The sequence below is a fragment of the Mauremys reevesii genome, linkage group 1 (assembly GCF_016161935.1).
Source record: "Mauremys reevesii isolate NIE-2019 linkage group 1, ASM1616193v1, whole genome shotgun sequence".
NCBI lineage: Eukaryota > Metazoa > Chordata > Testudines > Geoemydidae > Mauremys > Mauremys reevesii.
The window spans coordinates 4645812-4659616 of NC_052623.1; the positions used below are offsets into that span (position 1 = coordinate 4645812).

Consider the following 13805-nt stretch of genomic DNA (forward strand, 5'->3'; position numbering starts at 1 on the left):
TATCCCACAGAGCACCTCGTCCCCTTCAGCCGCCGAGGTTTGTGGGAAGTGGGCAGAGGGTGATGAGGCAACCTGGGTCCCGTCCCAATGCCCCGTCGTGCATCGGTTCACTCCACAGCACTCCTTTCCCTTCCATCCGCATTTGGCGCCATCTTTCAACAGTTTTTGTATTGCACGTTCTGTCCACCTTTTCGGTTTGCAGGAATGGATCCCAAACTGTTGATGAACATGCTGATGGGTCTCACTAACATGTCACAAATGGCAGTCCAGCTACTCCTTAAACAGCAAAGTGAGAATGAGAAGTCCAACGAAGATGTTGACACATATAGTAGAGACAACAAAAGATTCCTTGTGGCATTCACAGATGTGCTGGTCACAGTGCAACACCATTTTTGGTCTCACAAGCACTGAGTGGTGGGATCATAAAATCATAGAATATCAGTGTTGGAAGGGACCTCAGGAGGTATCTAGTCCAACCCCCTGCTCAGAGCAGGACCAAACCCAACTAAATCATCCCAGCCAGGGCTTTGTCAAGCCTGACCTTAAAAACCTCTAAGGAAGGAGATTCCACCACCTCCCTAGGTAACCCTTTCCAGTGCTTTACCACCCTCATAGTGAAAACGTTTTTTTCTTAATATCCAACATAAACCTCCCTCACTGCAACCTGAGACCATTACTCCTTGTTCTGTCATCTGGTACCACTGAGAACAGTCTAGAACCATCCTCTTTGAAACCCCCCTTCAGGTTGTTGAAAGCAACTATCAAATCCCCCCTCACTCTTCTTTTGTGCAGACTAAACAATCTCAGTTCCCTTAGCCTCTCCTCATAAGTCATGTGTTCCAGCCCCCTAATCATTTTTGTTGCCCTCCACTGGACTCTTTCCTATTTTTTCCACATCCTTCTTGCAGTGTGGGGCCCAAAGCTGGACACTACTCCAGATGAGGCCTCCTCAATGCCTAATAGAGGGGAATGATCACGTCCCTCAGTCTGCTGGCAAAACCCCTACTTATGCAGTCTAAAATGCCGTTAGCCTTCTTAGCAACAAGGGCACACTACTGACTCATATCCAGCTTCTCATCCACTGTAACCCCTAGGTCCTTTTCTGCAAAACTGCTGCCTAGCCCTTTGGTCCTTAGTCTGTAGCAGTGCATAGGATTCTTACATCCTAAGTGCAGGAAGTGCATTTTCCTTGTTCAACTTCATCACATTACTTTTGGCCCAATCCTCTAATTTGTCTAGGTCCTTCTGTATCCTATCCCTACCCTCCAGCGTATCTACCTCTCCCCGCAGCTTAGTGCCATCTGCAAACTTGCTGAGAGTGCAGTTCACACCATCCTCCAGATCATTAATGAAGATGAACAAAATTGGCCCCAGGACCGACCCTTGGGGCACTCCGCTTGAAACCGGCGGCCAACTAGACATGGAGCCATTGATCACTACCCGTTGAGCCCAACGATCTAGCCATCTTTCTATCCACCTTATAGTCCATTCATCCAGCCCATACTTCTTTAACTTGCTGGCAAGAATACTGTGGGAGACCGTATCAAAAGCTTTGCTAAAGTCAAGGAATAACACATCCACTGCTTTCCCCTCATCCACAGACCCAGTTATCTCCTCATAGAAGGCAATTAGGTTAGTCAGGCATGACTTGCCCTTGGTGAATCCATGCTGACTGTTCCTGATCACTTTCCTCTCCTCTAAGTGCTTCAGAATTGATTCCTTGAGGACCTGCTCCATGATTTTTCCAGGGACTGAGGTGAGTCTGACTGGCCTGTAGTTCCCTGGATCCTCCTTCTTCCCTTTTTTAAAGATGGGCCCTACATTAGTCTTTTTCCAGTCATCCGGGACCTCCCCGTTCGCCATGAGTTTTCAAAGATAATGGCCACAGGCAGGCTCTTTGTCACGCTTCAGTAGCTCCCATCCCATCCCTGGAGCAGAGGGAGCCCAGCTCGTAGGGGGATGGATATTCTGATGGGATGTAGCTCCAGAGTGAAGCCTGGAAGCTGTTGGAACCATTGTGCTGCCTAACTATTCATCTAGGCTGGCCTCTCCCCGGCTCTGCTGGTGACACACTTCCAGCCCCTCCAGGTCCTGTTATTACCCAATGTGGCAGCTGGGGAAACTACACCCCCAAGTTACCTGATTTCTTAACCTATGGCATTCATGGCCCAACAACGGAGGCCACAGAGAATTTCCCAACTCCCTAGGCCTGCACTTCTACTGAAGTATAAACCTAGAATTATACTGTCTTGCCTTGCATAAGGATCCTTTTGGTGAAAGCTCATTAAACAATCTGCTCCCCCCTCGATGTAGGGAAGATATTCACCAGCCTTTGTTAACAAAGCTAAGATTCCCTAACAGTTCACTCAAAAACACACTGGTTAAGATAAAGCATAAAACGTGTTTATTAACTAGAGACGGATAGATATTAAGTGATTATAAGTGACAGCAAACAGATCAAATCAGGTTACCTATTAACTGAAACAAAATCTGAATCTAAGTCTTGCACAAACTAGATTGCATTTGAATCAGCAATATCTCATCTTGATGATACAAGCACGCTTACGGATTCTTGAGGCACAGGCTACATCTGCTTTACAGAATAGATGTTCCTCCCCCATTCAAAGTTCTTTGTCTTACAGAGATTCTTTCAGGTGTTGTGATGTGGCGTGCGTGTGTGTGAAGATGAGTGATGACATCACTCCCCATCTTTTATAGTTTCTTCCAGCTTGTGGTAAAGTCTATGTCTGTGATGTGGGGGATCCACCTCCCTTGGCCAAACATTCTCCATTGTCTCTGTGCTCCCTCTGAGGTGGCTTGCTTATACAGATTTCTTCTGTTAGTGTATTCTTCCCTGGATGGGTGTTGATGACAGCAATTAACACTGTCCATTGTTGTACCTAAAAGGCTGGTTGTGGGTGTTTCCGGCCCCACACCATATTTTAGTAACTTACGCTTAACAAGAGTACATAATTTCACATACAAAGATAGCTCACGCTCAGGGGAGGAGTGAGCTAAAGGGGCAGGACTGTGAGAAGAGGAGGCAGAGCAGGAGTGAGGGCTGGGGGAAGAGGCATAGAATGGGGGTGGGACATGAGGGGTCCAGTTACCATCTATCAGAAGAGTGTCAAAACTATGTGTTGCACAGAGATGAGTTCCCCAGTTTGTCATAATGACCCAGCACAATAGGGTAAGGAATGATTTAATCTTTTCTTGACTGTCCAGCAAGTGATTAAGTGAAGAGGGCCCAGCACCATGTCACCAGCCAGCTCTGCACGGAGCTCGGTCTGAGAGCCAGAGCACCAGGAGAAAACTTTAGGTTCCTTTTTGAGTAAAGAGCCCAAGCAGCCTGTCCTGGATCTATTTGGTCCTCAGTCCATAAACGACAGAGTTTTGCATGGCGAGGCACCAGGAGGTACGTGCTCGCAATTAGAACATGGGCATGGAGGGGCACATTATGGCAAAAATGGTGTGTGAGGAAGGAGAAGAGAGGTTGGATGTAAGAGACTAAAATGACCCAGAGCTAGGAGCCTCAGGTCCCAAAAGTACTGAGCAGGGCATCCTTTGTGGGGAGGCTGAAGATGGCCCTCAGGATCTGAGTATAGGACACGTTGTGAGACTTGTGGGAAAGAATGCCACAAAGAGGCCATAGTGACTACTGATGTGGGCGCAGACCAGCTTCAGCATGACCATGTGCTCGCAGTACCAGTGGGGGAAGATGTTGGTTCTGCAATATGGCCACCGCCTTGCCAGGAAGAGATAGGGCTGCATGAGCATGCCACTGTGCAGTAACATGGCCAGGCTGATCTTCGCCACTAAAGGGTTTGGCAGGGTGGTGCAATGTCTAAGGAGATCACAGGTGGCCATACAGAAAATCAAAGCTATGGCCATGAAGATCCCAGACTCCATCCCTGAGAAGCAGTGAATGAAGTACAGCTGGGTGAGGCAGGCACTGAAATCGATCTCCCTGGAATTGAACAAGAAGATGTTCAGCATTTTGGGCAGGGTGGATATGCACAGTGTAGGCTATAGGACTAGCCTGCTTGCTTGCCTATATATCTTTTCTTATAGTTTAATTGTTTGTTTATTGTAATAGGTTTATAGGTTTATATTAAAATAGTTTGGCCATAAGACAAGGGATCTACAGGCCATATCCTGTATGTTGAGCTAAGGCAAAGTTAGCATATCTATGTCTGGGACCTTTCACCCACATAGAAAAGTTGGCTTACATATGTCTGGGACCTTTCATTCAGATAATAAAGTCAACATACATATGTTCGGGAACCTTCACCTAAATAGGTGGTGATGAGCTAAAGCCTAAGGTCTATATATGTCTGCGACCTTTAACATAGATAGATAAAGGCTGCTTGATGCTGGGTGGCATAGGGGGCTTCCCAAGTCCATACCCTTTTCAACCTAACAGGTACGCCACAAGGAAAGAACCCAAAACCACGGGAGGATGAAACTAACAAATTCAGAGATTTCTTAATGTCATGAAGATGTATGTATATGTCCTCAATATGTGCAAACATACCGGCCTATGGAGTAAGGGTACCCTAGCATTTGTGGGTGAGGAAATGAAGTTTGGGCATAGAAGGAGGACCCAGGCAGCCGTTCCCTATAAGACAGGCAACACACTTTGCTAAAGGGAGAGCCTGTACTTGTTCTTCTTAAAACTTTCTAAGTTCCAAGGGGACTAGGCAAAGCTTGGTTTCCCTAAGATTTTGTTCTTAGTTTTGTTTATTAGGTTTTAAGTTTAAGTTTGTTAAGTAAAACTGTAAGTTAGCTTCGATAGCTCTTAGCCCTAGCTTCTTCTAAGCTCTGCACCTCTCACTCAAGAATTGAGGAACCAGAACTCTCTTGGCATATCAGAGGCAAGGCTGGTCCTGTGTCTCTTAGCACCTGGTTATCAAGGAAGGGAGTGAGTATATTAACCTAAGATTTGTAGCATATAACAACATATGTATTTTTAAATAGCAGTAATACAATTGTAATTTTGTAACTCTAATTATTTTACCATTTAATTATTACTTCATTTATCTTAATAAAAGTCTTTAAGGATATATTTGCCTCAGTTTGAGTTTCTTGTCATACCCCAATGGTCCTTTGTAAATTCTGTGTAGCCTGATTTGGATTCAGACAAGAACCTTATTAACTTCTGATCAGATTAATTAGTGAACCTATAACCCACACTATCCAAATTAATATCATTAACCTCCTAAATCAAGAAACAACGGAACCATGTCAGTGATGGCCAGCATGCAGAGGAAATAGTACATGGGCTCATGGAGGCGTGGCTCCCTCTTCACAATGAACAGGATGGTGAAGTTCCCCAAGATGGCTATGGAGTACATAGCACAGAAGGGAATGGAGATCCAGATATGGGCTGCCTCCAGGCCAGGAATGCCGAGCAGGATGAAGGTGGAGGGGTTGGTGAAGTTGGTTGGTTGGAATCTGACATGGAGTAGGGGAGAAGGTGTCCAACTCTGAGGTAAAATGGTGTGTCTTACATATACTGGATGTTCCCCTGATTTCCTGAATGTGCCCTGAATGTAGAGTGATGGTCGCAGTAAATATTCCTGGACGGAGAGAGAATGTTTATATGAGACACTACATGCACTAATGGAGGCTGCTGTCATGGGTGAAGCAGATTGGTTGTTTTTCACACACTGAAAAATGAAATTTACGTGATTCAGAGAAGTAAATTATGAACAACTGACCCTACTAATGCCAATTCCATATTTAATGGTGCTCCATAGGTCAACAATTCCTACATCTCATCGTGTGGGAAACCTTCTTGGGCACCAGCAGGAAAAATGTGTATGTGTACAGTTTATCCCTCATTATTCCTTAACACAATGAAACCCAGGCGAGAGTGACCATGCTGTATGGAGTTCCCCATTTACCCAGCTGCTCAAAATGTGAGACTGTCTGAAAATGAAACCTTTGCAGGTCATGTGCTGGGGGAAACATCCCAACTAGGACACATGTCATGGAAAAGCCATCACTGATAGCAGCTCCACGGAAACACCTGCTCATTTACAGCACTAGCGAATGAGGGACAATGTTTGGATGCCTAAGGAATAGGCTGGAGAATAACCTGCTCTGAATATGTGCTTAGTTTTGGTCACCCGAGCTCTATAAATCATTTAGGAGATAAAGAAGGAATTTCTAAAACAGGCTATGGGAATGGGGGAGGCTGCCACATGTGGACAGACTGAAAAGTGGTTAGATTAGAGAAGAGACAAAGAAGGGGGCATATGGCAGAGGCGAGAAAATAAACCATAAAACTGATTACATTCAAATGGACAAACAGAGAACAGTTCCCAGCCAGAAATATCTATAGACATTTAATGCTTCAGCTGAAGAAAATTTTCAGCAAAACTGATGGGAGGAAATTTAGAAAGAAAAATGTGAATCAAAACTGGGAGTTATTTAAGGGGAGTTTATTAGATAGCTAAAAAGCCACAATTGCACAATCAAGGAGGTGGACAACTTTGATTAAAAACCCAGTTCAGTGCCGAAGGGAAGGTAGCAATTGGTGGGGAGAAAGTGATATATTACACATGGGAGGAAAGGGAACATGGCCAGTAAGTAATACAAATTGGAATTTATTAAAACTGGTAAGGGAGTTAATGTTGCAGAAAAGATAAATATGTTCAAGATTTTTTTTCCCTGCATTCGGAAAGAAACAGTATTAGATACTCATATCTCATGAGATAATGAAATAAATGCAAAAAATATGTTTTAATAGAGTCAAATGCAAAGTGATCCTTTTGGAACAGGGAATGCAGGCCCAACCCGCAGACTAGGGCACTGCGTTCCGGACTGCAGAGACGAAACGTATTAAGGGATCACTGTGGACAACCAAGTCATCGTGAGCTCCCAGTGCAATGCTGTGGCCAAAAGGCCTGACGCGATCCTTGGATGCATAGACAGGGCAATGCTGAGTTGGATCAGTGGAAGCAGTTTACCCCTGCACGTGAAATTTACTGATGTTTGATCCCATAGCAACAGCAGAAAGTGATAATTTCTCCCCTCAGTCATCTTTTCCCAGCTCTGTCTGCCTATCTATCTATTCATCTAGGCAATTTTTCCTTATTTTCTTTCTAATCAACTATAATTTATAAATATACAGAAATACACAGGGCAGCCAATTCCTCTCTGACTCAGCACAGAGCCCAGGAGTTCTCATCTCCCTTTGGGAAGGTTCCTTAATTACCATTTACTCCTAAAGCTGTAAAAATAGCACAGAAGCAGAGACAGGCTTGTCTGCAGCCTGTTTACATTCAGATGCTCTCTTCTCCTCTTGAGTCTGAGTGAACCCCACTGGAATTAAAAGAAGCTATATTATAAATGGAGCACACCCCTGTGTAGGCTATCAGTGTGGCATGTTGCTGCAGATGCTGGGGTGAGAGAGGCGTGGGACACGGCTACCTGAGGGGGATTCCCAGGGAAGACGCTTCCATCTCAGAATTTACAGGTACCATCTCTTGCTGAGGAGCTCACCTGATTGATAAACCCTGTGCAACGTGGTTGTGGTGGGATAGAAAGTAAGTCTGTGGTCCTTTCCACTCTCCACAAGTGTCAGACATCCCAGAACCCTTGTCATAGGTGATGAGTTTGCTAAAGAATCACTGGCCAAAATGTCACTCTTTTCTGTGCACCCCTGAGGATCCTGCCTGATGGACTACCACCTCAAGGAGGCTGCAATTCAGTGGCAGAGCAGAGGGGACCTTCAGGATGAAAGGTATTAGTAGATGTACAATAGAAGGTCAGATTCTGAATCAGTGGCCCCTAATTTGCTCAGGCCTCAGTGAGGCAAAACTCCCCTTGGAGTAAGAACTTGCATTTCAGGACTCTGTTTGTTAACGGGGCAGGAAGACAGGGCTGTTACCTGAGTTTTATCTGCTGGAAAGCATGGATGTGCTAGGGCTCCTTACTAGAATGAAAATAAGAATTTTTCAGCATGGGTAACACATACTTTCTCCTAGCTTAATTCAAGCAGTCAGCTGAACTGTTATGCCTGAAATTTTCAAAAAAAAAAAAACAATTCTGCTCAAAGCAGACACCCAGCATGGGAAATTTCAGTCCAGTCACTCAAAATTTGGCAAACTTATAAGCAACTGAAAATGAGGTCTTCTAATGGAAGGTGTCAGACAGCCTTAACTACAGGTAATTCCACCAGCACCACCTACAAAGGCCAATCCATTTGTGAATCCCATTTTCCTATCCTTTTCACTCCACTAATTTTGGTACCAAGGAGTTCTACAGGCCAAATATGAATTATGTTAGCAATTTTCTTTTCTCAATGTTTTATGTTCAGACTTTCAATTTAACTAAATCTTCCCTTGTTCATGTTGTGAGACACATTAAATATAAATGCCTGATCTACTTTCTTTATCAATAGATCCATAGGGTTTAAGGTCAGAAGGGACCATTTGATCATCCAGTCTGACCTCCTGTAAAACACAGACCCATTAAATTTCACTGAATTACCTCTGGATTGAGCTGAAAGACGTGTGTGTGACTAAGGCTGGGTCTACACTAGGATTTTACATCATAGAGTGATAGAGCCATAGAGTTATAAGGGAACGCAAAGGACAACTTGTCTATCCCCTGACAAGATGCAGGATTTATTTTGTCCTAGTCATCTAAGATTGGTGGCCATTTACACGTCTTAAGAAAACCTCCACAGAAGGCGCTTCCATGACTTCTCTGGGAGTCTGTTCCATTGGCCTCTTGTACTTAAAGTTAGGAAGATTTTCCTGAAATTTAATTTAAATCTGCTGTGCTGGAGTTTCAAACCATTGCCTCTTGTCCTGCCCCTCCGTGGTAAGACAGAATAACTTTCCTCCACCTTTTTATGGCAGCCTTTCAAGTATTTGAAGATTACTATCGTGTCCCCTCTCAGGGTTCCCTCCCCACTCTGAACTCTGGGGTACAGATGTGGGGACCTACATAAAAGACCCCCTAAACTTATAACTACCGGCTTAGGTTAAAAACTTCCCCAAGGCACAAATCCTTTCCTTGTCCTTGGATGGTATTGCTGACACCACAAAGTGATTTGGACAAAAAATCAGTAAAAGGACAACTTGGAGTCCCTAGTTCCCTAAAATATCCCTCCCAGCTCCTTCACCCCCTTTCCTGGGGAGGCTTAAGAATAATTTACCAACCAATTGCTTTTAATATAAGTACAGACAAGAATCTTTATCTTTATTACACTAAAATCAATGAGGTTCTTAAAAGAAGAACTTTATTATAAAGTAAAAAGTAAAAGAAGCACCTCTGTAAAATCAGGATGGAAGGTAACTTTACAGGATGATAAAAAGATTTAAAACACAGAAGATTCCCCTCTGGGTTTAGCTTAAAAGTTACAAAAAAACAGGAATAAAACTCTCTCTTAGCGTAGGGAAAATTCACAAGCTAAAACAAAAGATAATCTAATACATTTCATTGCCTTTACTTACAATTTCTGTAATTTTAGATGTCTCATTTCAGGTATCTTTTCAGGATATGGTTTTACCTGCTTGGTCTCTCTCTCTGTCCAGAGAGGGAACAAACAAAACCTCTCCCTGCCCCACCCCTGCAGATTTGAAAGTATCTTCTTTCCTTATTGGTCCTTTTGGTCAGATACCAACCCAGTTATTTGAGCTTCTTAACCCCTTACAGGTAAAGGGAGTCTGAACTTTTGGCCAAGAGGGATTTTATGTTACTGCATACATAAAGGTTGTTATCCTTCCCTTTATATGTATGACATCCCCCATTAATCTCCACTTTTCCAAATAAACATATTGGTTCCTTCAGCTTGCTCATTAGGCTTGAATTTCATGTACCGTGACTAGCATGTTATCTTCCAGAAAAAACATCCAGTCTCGATCTGCCAACATGGGGAATTGGAGAATCCAACGCATCCCCTCTCAGTGTGCCCCAGTGGTTAAACACCCACAGAGCTAAATTTTTGGCCCTAATTTCTTGCTGGAATTTTCTTGGCTTCATCTTCCAGCCCTTCAGTCCTGCTTAGCCTTCCTCCGGAAGATTACAGAGCCCACTATTACCCATGATATTCTCCCTGTGAAAGTTTCCGTTTGATCATCTTTTTGATAAATTAAAGAGAAATACACCTTCAAGTTTAACGGTCTGGCTTTTTCTCCATCCTCCAGTCATTTTTGTGGCTCTTTTCTGCACCCTCTCCAAGTTTTCAATGTCCTTTTTCACATGTGGTCCCCAGAACTGGATGCAGTTTGTTTCACCAATCCCATGTGCAGAGGTGAAAACGTTCCCCTGCTCCAACTCACCACTCTCCTCTTTATGCATCTGCAGACCACATCACAGCATCGCACTGGGAGCTCACGATGAGCTGGTTGTCCACAGTGTCCCCTAAATCCTTTTCAGTGTCCTTGTGTTCCATAATATAGTGCTGTAGTCTATGGGTCGGGCCTGCATTCCCTGTTCCAAGAGGATCATTTTGCATTTGACTGTATTAAAACATTTTGTTTGCATGAGCCCCACATTCCAAATGCTCCATATCAATCAACCTGCCCTGGCCTCCTCATTGTATCTACTCTGCCAATCTTTGGGTCATCTGCAAATTTTAGCTGCAGTGATTTTCTATTTCCTTCCAGATCATTGATGAAAATAATGAATAGCATCTGGCCTAGAACTGATCTCTGCAGAACCCCACTACAAACCCCCATTCACTGATGAAGACCTATTAACAACAGCTTTCTAAGATCCATCAGTTAGCCATTTTTCCATCCATTTTACATGTTCCCTACTGATACTGTAAAGTGTTCATGTTTTTAACTCAATATTTTCCCCTACTAAATCAAATGACTCTGAGAAATCAAGGTTCTTTGCATCTGCATGGTTCCCTTGATCCACCAGATGTGTACACTTGATCAACCAATGTGTACTCTCATAAAAAGATGAAATCAGGTTTATTTTACAAGATCTGTTTTGCATTAACCTTCTTGTTGATTGGCATTAATTACATTTCTAGACTTTTTTTAACTAATCCCATACCAGTTTTTCCATTGTTTCTTAACCTTGTCAAATCTTTTTAAAAAAGCCCTTCCCCTTATTTTTAATACTTTACATTTAACACAGGAATTGCCATAACACTTTTCTGTGATTTCTCTTTTTGTTAATATACTTAATAGCCTCCTTTTTTTGTGATCCAGAGCCCTGCCAAACATGGAGTTTTCCCTGATGTCTTTTACATCCCTTATCAATTTTCATAACTTCCAATTTGTATTCTTGGTTACCTATTTTCCCTTTTTCCCCTTTGTTACATATTACTCCCTCCTCCACAAATGCTGCTTTCACTTTGCCACTGAACTGGGTTTTTACCCAAAATTGTTCACTTTGTTGACTGTTGTATCATGACTTTTTCCGCAAAAGAACTACCAATTTCCATTCATATTTTTCTGTATATTTTTTTCCTCCCAATCAATTTGGCTGACAGTTTTCCTCAGCTTTGGGGAATTAGTCCTCTGGGAGCATTACGTGACTATAGATAGTACTCACTGGGAACTGTTCTCTGTTTGTCCATTTGCAGGTAAATCGGTATCATTCTTTATTTTCTGCTCCTATATCATATGTTCCCTTCTTTGTCTCTTCTGTAAACTAAAGTGTCCTGGACTTTTCTATCTGTCTGCATATGGCAGCCTCCCTCATTCCCATAGCCTATCCAGGAAATCCCTTTTATATATGCTACATCCTTTATAGAGACTGGGTGACCAAAGCTGAACACATATCCAGAACATGTTATTCTCCATCCCATATCTTAGGGATCTGAACATTGTTTTTGTTTTGTCCACTGCTGTGAATGAGCAGATATTTCTTTGAGCTACTTATCAGTGGCTCCCAGGCCTTTCCCCTGAACTATGTTCTAGCTGGAGTGTTTCTCTTGGCACATGTCTAAGGTTCCCCCACCACAAACTGTAGGAATTATTAACACAGGGAGCCACATAAAATATGGAATTTGCTTTAGTAGGGTAATTGCTCATAGTTGTTTTCTCTGAATAATTAAAATGTCATTTTTCAGTGTGTGAAGAATGATCAATATGGTTCACACGTGAGAACAGCCTCCAGTAGTGCATGTGCTGTTTCATGTTAACATTGTTTCTCCTTTCAGGCATCCTGGGCACACCCAGAAAGTCAGGAGAACATATGATACGTGAAGGACACACCGTTCTGCCTCGGAGTTGGACACCTTCTCCCCTACTCCATGTCAGATTCTAACACAACTGACTTCACCAACCCCTCCACCTTCATCCTGCTGGGCATTCCTGGCCTGGAGGCTGCCCATGTCTGGATCTCCATCCCCTTCTGTGCCATGTACATCATAGCCATCTTGGGGAACTTCACTATTCTGTTCATTGTAAAGATGGAACAAAGCCTCCATGAGCCCATGTACTATTTCCTCTGCATGCTGGCCATCACTGACCTGGTCATGTCCACATCCACCCTGCCCAAAATGCTGAGCATCTTCTGGTTCAGTTCCAGGGAGATCAGTTTCAGTGCCTGCCTCACCCAGATGTACTTCCTTCACTGCTTCTCAGCGATGGAGTCTGGGATCCTCGTGGCCATGGCTTTTGATCGCTACGTAGCCATCTGCCATCCCCTGAGACATTCCACTACCCTGACAGACTCTGTTCTGGCCAAGATAGGCCTGGCTGTGGTGCTGCGCAGTGGCATACTCGCATTACCCTACCCCTTCCTGGCGAGTCGGTGGCCATATTGCAGAACCAACATCATCCCCCACTCCTACTGTGAGCACATAGCTGTGGTGAACCTGGCCTGCACTGACATCAGCATCAGTAGTTACTACGGCCTGTTTGACCTTTTCTCTGTGATCGGAATGGACGTGTTTTTCATCACTGTGTCCTATACTCTGATCCTTCGGGCCATCTTCCGCCTCCCCACAAAGGATGCTCGGCTCAAAACTTTTGGGACCTGCATCTCTCATCTTTGTGCCATCTCAGCTTTGTACATCCCAGATTTCTTCTCCTCCCTCACGCACCGGTTTGGCCATAATGTGCCACTGCATTTTCTCGTTCTCATTGCCAATGTGTACCTGGTGGTGCCCCCCGTGCTCCACCCCATCATCTACGGGGTGAGGACCAAACAGATCCGGGGCAGGCTGCTCCGGCTCTTTACTCATAAAGTCACCTAAATATTTTCTCCTTGTGCTCTGGCTCTGAGACTGAGGTCCGTTCAGAGATGGCTGGTGCATGGTGCTGGGGCCTCTTCCTGAATCATTTACTGGACAGTCAGAGAGACATTAAACCCTTCCCTGTCCTTACGGTGTTGTGTCAGCATGACAAACTGGGGAATCACTCTATGTACAATGCACTGGGTTGACACTTTTCTAATTGCTAGTCTCTGGACTCCTGAAACTGCGATCTTGCCCCATCTATTCTGTCAGGGCTCTGCCCCTGCTGTGTGCCTTCTCCCCAAGGCCCTGCCCCTGTCACTTGCTCCTCTCCCACCCCCCTGGTCAGTTGCTGGATCATTTCCACGTCCCATATGTATATGAAAAATATTAAATAAATATTGGACCCTGTCATCTCTAATACTATGTTCCCACATATTGTGGCAAGTCTCTTAAGGGACACTGTTTAGTTATAAAATTTTAACATTTATTCTTACTTTGTTATTAACTCTTTGGAGAGAGAGAGATGCCATCAGGACTCCTGGGATCCATCTCAGCTCTGGGAGGCGGGTGGGTTATAATGGGTTACAGCAGGAGGCAGATACATCTGGGGCCTAAATAAGAAGATCCAGAATGGCCATACTGG

General features: G+C 43.9%; 1 protein-coding gene across 1 annotated transcript; it reads left to right on the forward strand.

The window, feature by feature from the left end:
- The first annotated feature begins 12232 nt into the window (after nt 1-12232).
- On the forward strand, nt 12233-13180 carry LOC120395637 (olfactory receptor 52E4-like). The gene has a single exon (XM_039520220.1). It carries the CDS (start codon nt 12233-12235, stop codon nt 13178-13180), a length of 948 nt encoding a protein of 315 aa, XP_039376154.1.
- The last annotated feature ends 625 nt before the right edge of the window (nt 13181-13805 follow it).

Bases quoted from the DNA above. Each gene is read 5' to 3' on its own strand.
- LOC120395637 (XM_039520220.1), top strand. From the start codon at position 12,233: ATGTCAGATTCTAACACAACTGACTTCACCAACCCCTCCACCTTCATC.